The 13500-nt window shown below is 42.0% G+C and overlaps 1 protein-coding gene across 4 annotated transcripts in view; it reads left to right on the top strand.

Moving 5' to 3' along the window:
* The window catches only part of SH3GL3 (SH3-domain GRB2-like 3), a 174839-nt gene that overhangs the window by 116126 nt on the left and 45213 nt on the right, over positions 1-13500 (top strand). For 3 of the 4 annotated variants that reach the window (XR_001003097.1, XM_011953861.1, XM_011953862.1), the window contains exons 3-5: positions 1845-1917; positions 5225-5368; positions 9644-9777. Coding sequence is in view for 3 of the 4 variants with exons in the window: in XM_011953861.1 (XP_011809251.1) it covers positions 1845-1917; positions 5225-5368; positions 9644-9777 (351 nt within the window). In the remaining variant the exon portion in view is untranslated. The remainder of the gene's footprint in view (positions 1-1844; positions 1918-5224; positions 5369-9643; positions 9778-13500) is intronic. The other variant, XM_011953864.1, reaches the window with a different exon arrangement.

The following is a 13500-nucleotide window of genomic DNA, read 5'->3' as shown; positions in this document are numbered from 1 at the left end:
AACAAACATGTTTTTCCTTCACTGCAATTTACTGGTGTGTTTCTAAAAGGTTAAATTCTTAGAAGTATAATACCTGGCTCATTAATATGTCCATTAATAAGAACTTCTCCCTTGACCTCCAAAAACATACCATTTTGTATTCCTGTTGTGTATGAAATGACCCATTACTCCACACCCATATAATACCTGATATTGAGTATAACTGATTTTAAAAATGCTTTTATCAATCTGGAGAATGTAAAGTATCTCCTTTTTATTTACAGTTCTGAATATTTTTTTCAAATCTTTGTAGGCAGCTTGTGTTTTTCCTCTTTTCCTTCTTTATTTTTAAGACATAGAGTCTCGCTCTGTTGCCCAGGCTGGAGTGTAGTGGTGTGATCTCGGCTCACTGCAACCTTCGCCTTCCAGGTTCAAGCGATTCTCCCACCTCAGCCTCCTGAGTAGCTGGGATTACAGGCACCCATCATCATGCCCGGCTAATTTTTGCATTTTTGTAGAGATAGGTTTCATCATGTTGGCCAGCCAAGTCTTGAACTCCTGACCTCAGGTGATCCACCTGCCTCAGCCTCCCAAAGTGCTGGGATTACAGGTGTGTGCCACCATGCCCAGCCTTTTCCTTCTTTCTTGTTTGTTTAAATGGGAGTTTTGAATATTATGGATACTAACCCTTTGTCCTTTATATATTTTTGTTTGCCACTTTTGGCAAATGTCACATACTGTATCTTTTCGTGTTCAGTTTTTGAGTTTTTATGGAATCAGAATTTTGGTCTTTTTATTTATGACATTTGAATTTCAGGTCCTGGTTAGAAGTTTCTTCCCACTCCAGTATTTCAAAATACTGTCCTCTATATGTTAGTCGTTTTATAGTCTGGTTTTTTTAGGTTGATATTTTAAATCATGTATATAGTATGAAGACTCACTTTATCAGTTTGCCAAATTTTAACAAAAAAAGAAAAAATTGAAATTATGATGGGATTTGAATGAATTTTGCATGTTAATTTGGGAAGAATGCATATCTTTCCAAAACTGAGTTTTCCCATCTAAGAATGTGGTTTTTCAAATAGGTGTTGTGAATTTCTCATAATGGTTATTCTTTGTTACTGCATTTTTATTGCTTTTATGAATGAGATCTTTTTCTTTACATTTTCTTTTGGCCTATTGATGGTATAAATAAAGCTATTGCAACTTGCATTTTAACTTTATTGTTTATTCCCATATTAGCTCTCTGGTTAACTAAGAACCAGAAAGTCCAGGAATGGTTTTGCAGAAGGAAAGATTCAGTCTTAACCAGAAAGGGTTAACTTTCAGGGAATGTTTGGGGAAAACTTTGATGTTAACATCTGACCGTAGCACAAATGAGTATGTTCATTGTATTATAATGCTAATGATTATGATTATTTTATTGTTGATTACTGAGGCAGTTGCTAATATGGATCATTATTGTGGCATCCTTATATAAGTATAGAAATTCAAGTTCACCCAGCAGATAAGGAGAGTTTGGTTCATGTCTAGTGTTAGTTTTGAGAGACTTCCAAGTATATCTGATAATCTAGTGGAGCATAATAACTTTTCCAGATTTTCTAAATATTACCTTAATATTCATTTTAATGTTAAAAGGAAAAGTAAATTAATGTTCTCCAACATCACTGGAAGGAGGTGATGTTCCAAAAATCAGAAAGTGAGAAAATATTGCATCTCTCAAAAATGTTGAAAACGTTCACTTGGATTAAAATCATCATAATGGTGTTAGAAGAATTAAATTAATGAAAATTACTCCTCTATTTGTTCTTTTGTGAATTTATTGAGTTTGTCATTTACTAACTTTTTAAAATTTTGCTTTTAAGAAAATAGATGTTACCAATAAAGCTGTTGCAGAAATTCTTTCAAAAACCACTGAATATCTTCAGCCAAATCCAGGTAAAGTTGAAATATTCTCTTGTTCATTTGCTGTCACAGACCCTAATAATCCATGTTTACTTGGTGTTTAGTTGACATAATGTAGAAACAATGTCATCTGTGTCCCAATAATGAAATTCAGTTTTTAAAGCTGAATCTCCAGTGACCAAAGGTAGTTGCATTCAGTCCTATTGATGAGAAACAGAACAGCTATATTTGTGAACATAAATTGACGTCATCCGAATGGAGTGCTGGTCGTAGCAACAAGGGAGCACTGAACAAAGGTTTTTTTACGAGTTGCTTCAGAAAGCCACTAAACATTTGGCAAATATTTTCTTACTCCCTTATTTCTTCTTTATTCCTCTTTATAATTTTTTTAAAAAATTCTGCCCTTGTGTACCATATAATAGAGGTATATGTTAATTTGAAAGAGCTTTCTCTTCATGGCTTAAATGCTGGAGAAACAAGATGTAGTGAATACGAAAGACTGCATAAATCCAGTGTCACACTGTCTGGGTTTCTAGGTCCCCAAGCAGCATCTATTGATGAGATTTTCCCAGGTTGTAAATTATAAGAACCAATAGAGGGCGCCCAAGCCTTGAAATCTGTGGATTTCTGAAGCCGCCTTTCCTTTTTCGGAATTTATTATTTGCGTGGAGTTCCTGTGATTCCCTTGACTGTAGGCATCAGCACAAACCTAACCATTTGAAAATTGAGAAAGTAAAAATTTAAGAATATAAATTTTATCAGATGTATCCAGGCAGGTCTAAAGTTCTTTACAATTGTATTGATGACAATAGCTTTGAAAACCGTAAAAATGTATCTTCTCCTCCCTGGCCACATCAGTGATTGAAATCAGCCCCACAGATTGCTTTTCCTGATATATCAGTCAACAAATATTTAATAAGTGCTTTCTCTGCACTAGAGGATTTTGGGGTGCTGGAATACACTATGAAATCAAACAAATGTTTCACCTTCAACCAGCTGACTCTTGAATGGGATAAGGAGGTGTTGGCCAACAATAAAAGTGTCCACTGGCTAGAGGTCTCTGGTTATCCCTAGAGAAGAGGCAGCCCTAGCAAACTCTTATTCAGTTTAATGGCTCTCACCCATATGCCTGCTGCATCCCACACCCCATTCCAACAGCCGGAAAGATGGGCAGAGAGAGAGACAGAGAGAGAGAGAAAGAGTGTGTATGTGGTGTGTGGGAGTGAACCTTTGGGCCTGGGGACCTGGAGGATAAATGCTTTGAGGATAAATGTGAGGTTCAAAAGTCCAGCACTGGCCAGGCACAGTGGCTTATGCCAGTAATCCCAGCACTTTGGGAGGCCAAGGCATAATGATTGCTTGAGGCCAAGAGTTCGAGACCAGCCTGGACAATGTAGCAAGACTCTATGTCTACAAAACATTTTCAAAATTAGCCAGATGTGGTAATGCGTCTGTAGTCCTATTTATTCAGAAGGCTGAGGTGGGAGGATCGCTTGAGCCCATGAGTTTGTGGTCGCAGTGAGCCGTGATCACACCACTGCACTACAGCCTGGGCAACAGTTGTTGTTTCAAAACAACAACAAAAAAGGCTGGCACTGTGAATGTCAGGTGAATGTAAGTGGCATTCACAGCTGGCACTGTGAATGTCACTACTCACAGTGCGGTCTATTGCTGGAAATGCACAATCTTAAGCTCAATCCAGACCGATGGAATCACTCTACATTTTAACAAGATCCTTGGATTATTTACGTACACATTAAAGTTTGAGAAGCACTGATTTAAAATACATTAAAAATAAGTACAAAATTATTACAGTAGGAAAAAAAGTGTATCTCTTGACTACCTAAAAGTATCTCAAATACCACAAACTAGTATGTGATTCACTCTCTCACCTACAGGATGAAATCTCAAATCCTTAGCTTGGTCACATTTTCATAGTCACATTTTCAATCATAGTCACATTTTCCCATAGCTGTCTCCCACTTTGTCCTGTATTAATATCTTTTTTAGGTCAAACAAGCCTACTTTTTGTCCACTGATTATGCCACAGTATTCCCTCTTCTACACGTTACTGACACTGTTCTCTATACTATTCCCTGTACTTTCCATCTTTCTTCAGCATATTGCTGCCTTTCCCTTGCCCTGCACCGCACGGGACTTTATTTTCATAATTACGTCCTGTATATTCTGCCTCCCAGTAGCTAGACTTTTAGCTCCTTGAGGGCAAAGGCTGTCTGTGGAGTCCCTGTAATGAGCACAGTGTGTTGTTGCACAGGGCCCAGTGCAACAACGAGTAAATACTCAGTGCCTGAGTTAGAGGAAGGAAAGCAAGGTAAGACGCAGTGATGCCCATCACCTCCCTAGGGAGCAGGGGCTGAGCTGCACCTTGGGACCAGCCACACAAGGCTAGCATTCACTAAGGATGGGTGGTCTGTCTCCTCCTATGATTCTGCCTCCTAAACAGCAGCACCTGCCTCCCATAATACTGAAAATCATTAGGCTGAATCAGTCCTTGGGAGCACAGTGTGTGTGTGTGTGTGTGTGTGTGTGTGTGTGTGTGTGTGTGTGTGTGAATGACCAGTTGGTTGTTTGAAACATCCTCCTCGGCAATTCCATTTTTGTTTACATTTAAACAAAAAGAAAAGCATGTCAGTGTCACACAGGTGTCAGTGTGTGACTTCATGTGTTAGCAGCTGCAAGCTTTCCAAAGGGTCTCACCCAAGGGGTGGTGCTCACAAAAGCCTGGTCACTATTATTTGAAGTCAGCAATGTGTGCCATCATTTCTTTTTTTTTTTTTTTTTTTTTTTTTGAGACTAAGTCTCGCTCTTGTCCCCCAGGCTGGAGTGCAATGGCACGATCTTGGCTCACTGCAACCTCCGCCTCCTGGGTTCAAGTAATTCTCCTGCCTCAGCCACCCGAGTAGCTAGGATTACAGGCGTGTGCCACCGTGCCTGGCTAATTTTTTGTATTTTTAGTAGAGATGGAGTTTCTCCATGTTGGTCAGGCTGGTCTTGAACTCCTGACCTCAGGGTGATCCGCCTGCCTTGGCCTCCCAAAGTGCTGGGATTACAGGTGTGAGCCACTGCGCCCAGCTGATGTGCGCCATCATTTCTATGGTTCATCGTGGCTGTGGAACAGTGCACTTAGCACCCACCTTTGTAAAGAACCTAGAAAATTACATGAGAAAATTAAATGGTTTACACACAATTGTTTCAGGCCTCAGGTCTCTGGCATTTTGTTTAAGGTGACCTCAATTTTGGCAGCTGCGTTTATTAAATGCTATGTACCTGTCACTCCAACTTGTAACTGTAAAGAATTACAAATGACAATGTTTTTAAGCATACAGAGCTAAGCTAGGAATGCTGAACACTGTGTCAAAGATCCGAGGGCAGGTGAAGACCACAGGATACCCGCAGACGGAAGGCTTGCTGGGGGACTGTATGCTGAAATACGGGAAGGAGCTTGGGGAAGACTCCACCTTTGGTGAGTTATTCAGAGATCACCTCGGGGAGCTGAGAACTCCTCCAGTATGTTTTAGGTTATGCACAAACCCTTCAGTTTAACAACCTTTATTATTTTTCCATATTACCAAAGTAATACATGTTAATTGCAGGAGGTTCAGAAAACATAGGTAAGTAAAATAAAGAAAAATGCTAACATCACCCATTCACCCATAGTCCCATCCGATCCCATCCCCACTGATAGGCCCAGTTAAACTCTGTTGTGTATCTTTTTTTTTTTTTTTTGGAGACAAAGTCTATGCCCAGGCTGGAGTGGAGTGCAGTGGCGCGATCTTGGCTCACTGCAACCTCTGCCTTCCAGGTTCAAGCAATTCTCATGCCTCAGCCTCCCAAGTAGCTGGAATTATAGGCTCAAGCCACCATGCCTGGCTAATGTTTTGTGTTTTTAATAGAGACAGGATTTCACCATGTTGGCTGGCTGGTTTTGAACTCCTGACCTCAAGCAATCTGCCCGCCTCGGCCTCCCAAAGTGCTGGGATTACAGGAGTGAGCCACTGCACTCGGATTGTTGTGTATCTTTTATGCCTTGTTTGTTCTTGTACGTATTCATATGTACTTTTAAAAACCACACTAAGGCTATAGTACATATACTCTTCGGTAACACTGACTATATAATGATCCATATCATAAAATAATTAATCTTCCATGATATTGTTTTTAATGGCTACATAATATTCCATGTATCATAGTTTGTTCAGTCAATCCCATTTACTAAATAAATGTTTCTTTATGTAAAAACAGTATACATAGCATTTACAATAACTATTTTCATAGGTAAATCTTTGGGGATATCCAAAATTATATTCTTTGACATAATTTAGATAACATTTCTAGTATAAAATTGCTGAGTCAAGGGTATGCTTCTTTCGGCCTGGTGCAGTGGCTCATGCCTGTAATCCCAGCACTTTGGGAGGCCGTGGCGGGCAGATCACGAGGACAGGAGATCAAGACCATCCTGGCTAATATAGTGAAACCCCGTCTCTACTAAAAATACAAAAAAAAGTTAGCTAGCGTGGTGGCGGGCACCTGTAGTCCCAGCTACTTGGGAGGCTGAGGTAGGAGAATGACATGAACCTGCGAGACAGAGATTGTAGTGAGCCGAGATCACGCCACTGCACTCCAGCCTATATGACAAAGTGAGACTCCCTCTCAAAAAAAAAAAGGCTATGCTTGTTTTTCAGGTTTTGAAAGCATATTCCCAACCTATCTTCAGAATGGTTACACCCATTTGACACTGTTGCCAGGAGTGAGTGAGAGTGTTTCCCTACACAGTTCCTAACCCTAGAGATTATCTTTTAAATTTACTTTTAAATGACTGATCATTTGATATGTAGTATACAAAAATGATATCTCATTGCTGTTTTAGCTCCATCTTTTGGATCACGTGTGAGGTGGAATTTTTATTTGTGTTTGTCATTATTTTTGTGAATTGTGTGTTTGTGTCCTTGGCCTGCTTTTGCATTAGGAGGTCCATTTTTCCCCCTCCTGTCTCATGAGCTCTTTAAATGGTCAGGATATTTGCTCATTGGCTGTCTTGTATGTTGATGAAATTTTGTCCCAGGTAAGCATTTACCTTCGGACCTTGTGTATGAAGGTCATTTCAATGGAGAGATTTTTTTTTATTTAGTGAAGCTCTTTAGTCTTCTTATATGGTTTCTAGCTTTTTGGAATCATGTTTAGGCAATCTTTTTCATCCCACTCCCTGGCAAATGATATAAATGTTTATTTATACTTGTTTTTGAATTCTATATTTTCTTTTCTTGCCTTTAAATTTCCAAGCTCCTGCATTTATTGGAGCTACAGTGCAATAGAGTTCTAATTTTGTTTTCTAACAAATAAATAGCTGTTTCAGTACTTTGTTGAAAAGTCCAACTTTCTCCTGATGATTTGAAATGATTCCTTTGTTATGGACTAATTTTTATAAGTTGTTTGTTTATGGTGTTTCTCTTCTGTTTCTTGATCTATATCCTGTTTTGATTCAGTGTCATATTGTTTTAAGTATTAAAGTTTTAAAACATACTTTAATATGTTTTACTAAAAATTTATCTGGGTATTGTATTGCAAAAAGTTCACGGACACACTTACTGGTTTCATTTTTCCAGGTGAAACTTAAGTCCCTCTTATTTAGAAAAGTCATTACATTTTGATTGAGATTCATTTAAATTAATAAATTAAATTGAGGATTAATTGGATTTAATATACGAAGTATTCCAAAAGAATTTGGCATATTTGCTATTCATGTAGTGGTAACAAGGCAGGAGATGGAAGTTGAGAAATCAAATATTTGGCCACAGTAATCATTCTAGGAAATGGAAGGAAATATCTTTTGAAAAAAATGTTAAAACTCAAGCAGTAAAACATGAATTAATTAGTGACAAAAGGTAGCATTATTCCTCAGAGCAGTATAATGTGAATTTTATTTTCTTCTAAGGGCCAGTGGGGACAAGATGGCCTATCTCTTACTCTGAAGGCACATCAGTGAAGGGAGCAGGTGAAACTGCCAGGCAGGCCCTGACATCCAAGGACACTCCTGCCATGCATCTGGCCTTGGTGACAGCCAGACAATTTGGTAGCTTCCCATGTGCCCAGCAACCTAAAGAAACTTGGGGTAAGGAAGAGAGCTGATGTCAGCAGGGCATCAGGAACAGATGGATTTCTGCTGTTCCAAGGAAGAGGCTGTGCCGTTGGATGATTTCTTTTGGGAGGCCACATGCTGGGACTTCCTACAGTGCAGAAACCTCAGTGGGTGGAGGCTGAGCCCCACACCCGTGGAATTGGACAGCGCCAGTCTCAGGCAAGGAGAGGGAATGTCGATTCCAGGGAGGTGGCGGCCCGTGTTCAGGGCATCATCTTTGGAGTCTCCAACGTATTTGAAAATGTTTCTGTCAAGGTGAAATGAGCTGACATTGTGAGGCACTGGCACTGGTGGCAGAGGGGCTGGGTGTGGGGTCAGTATATGGTGACCATTTCTATCACCCACATGGGACACTGTGCTCCCAAATGGTGAGAAATATCATTTCTCACTATTTGAGCAGGAAATAGTCCACAGGCTAGGAAGGGATATTTCGTCTTCATTTAGAATTATTTAGACACACTTTGGAGAGTTGAGCTAAGGAAATTTAGCTTCCAAGGAGGAATGAAGCTACCACTGGGTCCGTGTGGAGTCCTGGGAAGCCTTAGTTTAGAGTAATGGTTCCTACTTCTGTTTTGCAAGGTCCTATCTAGTATCTTTCTGTTTATTTTTTTATTTTTTTTTATTTTAAGGGAGGTGAGGCACATATTGCCATCTCTATTTTACAGGTGAATAAGTTGTCTATGCCCTCGCCTGGTGGGTGAAACAACTCAAAGGTCAGACTTAGGCTGGGCTTTACGGTCTTCTTTAAGCCTAGGAATTGAGCAACCCCAATCTCCATCTTTTTACAAGATCATTTTGGAAAAACTCAAATATAGGAAAAATAGTTCATTCTAGTGCAGCATTTCCCAGGGATATTTTCTAGAGACCCTGCAACCCTCATTGTACAGAGAACTAGAGGACATGTGGTCTGCAATAATATGGCAAATTACTGCCAGTTAACTGGACTGAGATACCACACTGTAATCCAGGAAAAACTACCTGTCACTACCCAAGCCAGGAAGGCTGGCCTGCGCTCTAGTGCACCAGCAGACCCCCACCCCACCCTGCTGACAGGATGTCCCATGTGACACCAGCAGGCTTTCTTTGACATCAGAGAGGGCAGGGAGCCTTAGAACCTTCTAGAAGGATACAAGGAGTAGCCTTGAGAAGATCCCACAGCTAGAAGCTGAGATGTTTTATTGGTTTATTTCTATTGTAATTTTTACTGGTTAACACTTAACCCCATGAGTGAATCCTTTCATTGTTTACAAAGAGATTTTATTCTCAAGCTTCTAAGGAACCCTCCGTGCCAGTTTCCCAAATTACCAGTTTTTTAAAAAGGATCTTTATCCCCATCTAGTGGCCCAAATGGTAAGTACTTCGGTCTGCTAGCCTCAGTTGTATTTTCTGTGGTGGTGAAAGTGCAGAACATAGAGAGGAAAATGCAGAAAATAGGAAGCCTTGCTTTTTCTTTTTCATTCTGATCCAGGATTCAGAGGTCCTGGAGCAAGGACCTTGCTACACCATCATCCACAAACTTTTGGTAAAGAATGAAATAAATAGCACTGTTAAACCTGGAGTAGTCTCCCAAAGAACCTTTTGTATTTATGTTTTCTGCTCAAGGCAATGCATTGATAGAAGTTGGTGAATCCATGAAGCTAATGGCTGAGGTGAAAGACTCTCTTGATATTAATGTAAAGCAAACTTTTATTGATCCTCTTCAGTTACTACAAGATAAAGATTTAAAAGAGATTGGGGTAAGTCTTCCATGCTATAAATATACTTGTTGCTACTTAAGATGATGTTTATATTTAAAATCATTAGAACGTCTCAGCAGGGACTCACTGAAAGCATCATCTTACGATGCTTGTGGGTAGGGTAAAAATAACCCAGTTCTATTTTCCTGGGCTCACTGGGAAAGAGTGCCAGGATCCATTAGCCCTATCTGCCCTGGAGATGAAGCAGGATAATGGGAAGGAATGTAAGCATGTTCTTTCAGCTGGAAATTCTGTATCTAGTTGAAGCCAGCTCAAAGCCAGGCTAAAAATCCATATTTCTGCAGCCATTTATCACATAACTAATTACATAACTTTGTAGTGGATTTCTTATTATCAAAATCATATCATAGTTGCATATTTTGATGCATTGCCCTGGTGGTCATTATTTTCCATTACTTCTCAAGAAAATCAACACCTAGAAACTGAATTTTTCATTTGGAAAACTGTTAAAAATGACATGCATGGGAATTTTCAGGTACCTGGAGATAATTGCATGCCACTTGCATGGTGGCATTTTTGTGGATGTGGGAAAACAGCCCCGAGACTTCTACCCCACCAGGGACTTCTACTCTGGAGGTACAAGCACCTTCTTATGGATATGTACAGAAGATGTTCCTCTGGGTACCTTCCAGCATGATCTCAACTTGGAGGTCATTTGAACCTTGGGCATATCCTGTTTTCCCTTCTTCAGACCTGTTGATTCTCAAAGTGTGGTCCCTGGACCAGCAACATCAGCATCACTTGTGAGAAATGCAAATTCTTGGGCCCCATCCCATACCTCCTGAATCAGAAATCTTGGGGGTGAAGCCCAGCAAGTCTGTGTTTTATAAAGTCCTCCAGGTAATTCTGATGCACGCTAATGTTCAGAAACCACCATTCCAGCCCATTCTTTCCAGAACTCGAGGGGGAAGTGTGAACCCCCACTGGTCTAGCCTGTGTGACAGAGATGAGGCTGATGGGATATGTGAACTTGGATGGCCTTCCCTGCTTGGACCGTGGGCCTTGAGATGGCTTCATATTCCAGGGGCCAGAGAAGGAACTGATGGATGTCAGATTATTGGTTCTTCCTTTGTTCATTCATTGATTTATTTATTCATCCATCATCTGTGTATAGAGGGCCTGCTGTGCCTTGCCACTGTGGTGGGCACTGGCCATATGTGGCTAACCAAGACCTGGTACATACCCTTGTGAAACTCACAGTTGTAGGGTAGAGAGACAAGTCAACAGATATCATGCACTTTGACAGTTGTTGGAGAGATTAGCCCAGGGACATGAAGGAGAGGCACCTCCCTCAGCCTGGCTGGGTCAGGGAAGGCTTCCCAGAGGAGGAGAAGCTGGCCATGCAGACTGGGAGACTCAGGTGGGCAAAATATCCAGCACAAGCTGACCAGGGGGCCAGGGCTGTGAGAGCAGGCGAGCTCGGGAACCTTGATTGTGTGGTATGGCCAGGGGATAGGGTGTGTAGGGGCAGAGGTGCTATGGAGGGAGGAAAGACTGAGAGTCACGGAAAGCCCTGGATGCCTGTCCAGGCATTGCATTTAGAGTTTCTGCTGAAAGCAAAGGGTATGAGGGAGAATTCAGGTAGTTTGAGTGAGAAATGAAAGCACCCATTCAGGAGCTCCCTAAACATCGCACTCCCCACCTGCACTTGGCCCCGTCATGCATACCATCCTCTTCTTCCGTCTCAGGGGAATCATGTCCCTGTTGCTCTCAAGCCAGGGACATGTTTGTTGCTCTCAAGTCCTCCACTGGGCCACAGGGTCTGTCACCTCTCACCTCCTCAGGGCCGTTGTGACATCCATCGTCCTCTCTGCTGTACCTTCATTCTTTCCCTTTCTATCTGTTGGCTTCTTCCTGTTAACATTTACGCACATCAGCACGGCTGCCCTTGACCCCTGGCGTCACATCTCACTCCCTCCTGTCCATTCTCTAGCCCACAGCCAGGGCATCCTTCCTGAGCTGCAAACCTTCCTGGCTGCCCACCGGAGGTGGGGTGAAGATACAACCCCTCAGCCCTTCACAGCCTGGCCCCTCCTTTCCTCTGTGGCCTTATTGCCACCCCTTCCCCATGTGAACTCCGTCCAGCCTCACTGAATCATTTCCAGCTCCCTGGTGACATTTTGCTTTGTTCTTTCTCACTATTTGCTGTCTTTGTCCTTTCACCCCATCTCCTGGCTGTGTCACCTCACCCCTCAGCTCGGATGTGCTTTCCTTTGGGAAGCTGTTTGTTCTTTTGCTAGACTCCGTGGGGTTCCCCTTCTGTGCCCCTGTGCCATGAGCACTGTTGCTTACCTTCTGCTCATGTTGAGCGGTCCATTCCTTGGGGTGAGGGATCGTGGTTTGTTCCTTGTAGTCATAAGCCTGCCACATGGTTTGTGCTCACACATTATTTTATTTTTTATTTTTTATTTCTTTTGAGACGGAGTCTCACTCTGTCGCCCAGGCTGGAGTGCAGTGGCATGATCTCGGCTCACTGCAAGCTCCACCTCTCGGGTTCACACCATTCTCCTGCCTCAGCCTCCTGAGTAGCGGGGACTACAGGTGCCCGCCACCATGCCTGGCTAATTTTTTTGTATTTTTAGTAGAGACGGGGTTTCACCGTGTTAGCCAGGATGGTCTCGATCTCCTGACCTCGTGATCCACCTGCCTCGGCCTCCCAAAGTGCTGGGATTACAGGTGTGAGCCACCGCGCCCGGCATTTTTTTGTATTTTTAGTAGAGACGGGGTTTCACCGTGTTAGCCAGGATGGTCTCGATCTCCTGACCTCGTGATCCACCTGCCTCAGCCTCCCAAAGTGCTGGGATTACAGGTGTGAGCCACTGCGCCTGGCCTATTTTATTTTATTTTAATTTTTGTGGGTACTTAGTAGGTGTATATGTTGGTTGGGTACAAGAGATGTTTTTCCAAATTATTTTTGAATGGTTGATTCTAGAGAAGTGACAGTCTGGGTTCTGGGGATGCCAAAACATCTCCCCCAAATGCACAGTTGTAAAACCAAATGTCTCCTTTGCTGACATATAGCAAGTTTTATTTCTTCTTGCACTGTCATCATGGAGGAAGGTCATATGAAAAGTCAGCATTGCTCCTCCACCTGGCCAACCACAGACACATATGTGGTCCTGAGTAGTAAGTGGGTGAAATGTGTAAAATACACTTATTCTGAAATGTTGCAGTTCCCTATGCAAAAAAAAATTTTCTAAATGCCGTTTTGTTACTCAGATGCTGTTTGATATAGAACTGTAAATCTAAACTTAAATTATGTGGATGATGGAAAGTTAAGAGTCCAAGGTTTAGGAAGCCTTTCACAGTCTCGCCTATGCTCCATGTCGCTCAGAAATCAGGGATTGGGAGCCTGTTCATTTGACATACGACTGACTTTCAGGTGTTCATGTAGAGGTACAGAGGGATTAGGGACCAGCCCAAAGTCACAGCATAGGAGACAGATGCTTCTGACTCTCTGGGTGCTCTTTTCACCGAGTCGTGGAAGTTAGAAGCAGTGCTTCCTGCTAAAATGAATAGTGCAAGCTATCCTCATGCTTCAGTGGGATGATCAGTTTCTACATACACTTTCAATACCCAGTGTCTGATTTCTGAGGATTATAGCCATAAACTCTCCAGGGACCCCTCCCTTGTCCTGTATAGCTCTCCCACTCGACACTGTTCTGACATGGGGTCTCTCTGCTTGGACACAAACTATGATGG

Source organism: Colobus angolensis, unplaced genomic scaffold, assembly GCF_000951035.1.
Source record: "Colobus angolensis palliatus isolate OR3802 unplaced genomic scaffold, Cang.pa_1.0 Scaffold376, whole genome shotgun sequence".
Classification (NCBI taxonomy): Eukaryota; Metazoa; Chordata; class Mammalia; order Primates; family Cercopithecidae; genus Colobus; species Colobus angolensis.
The sequence above is the reverse complement of the archived record's forward strand: the minus strand, read 5'-3'. Positions and strand labels throughout refer to the sequence as shown.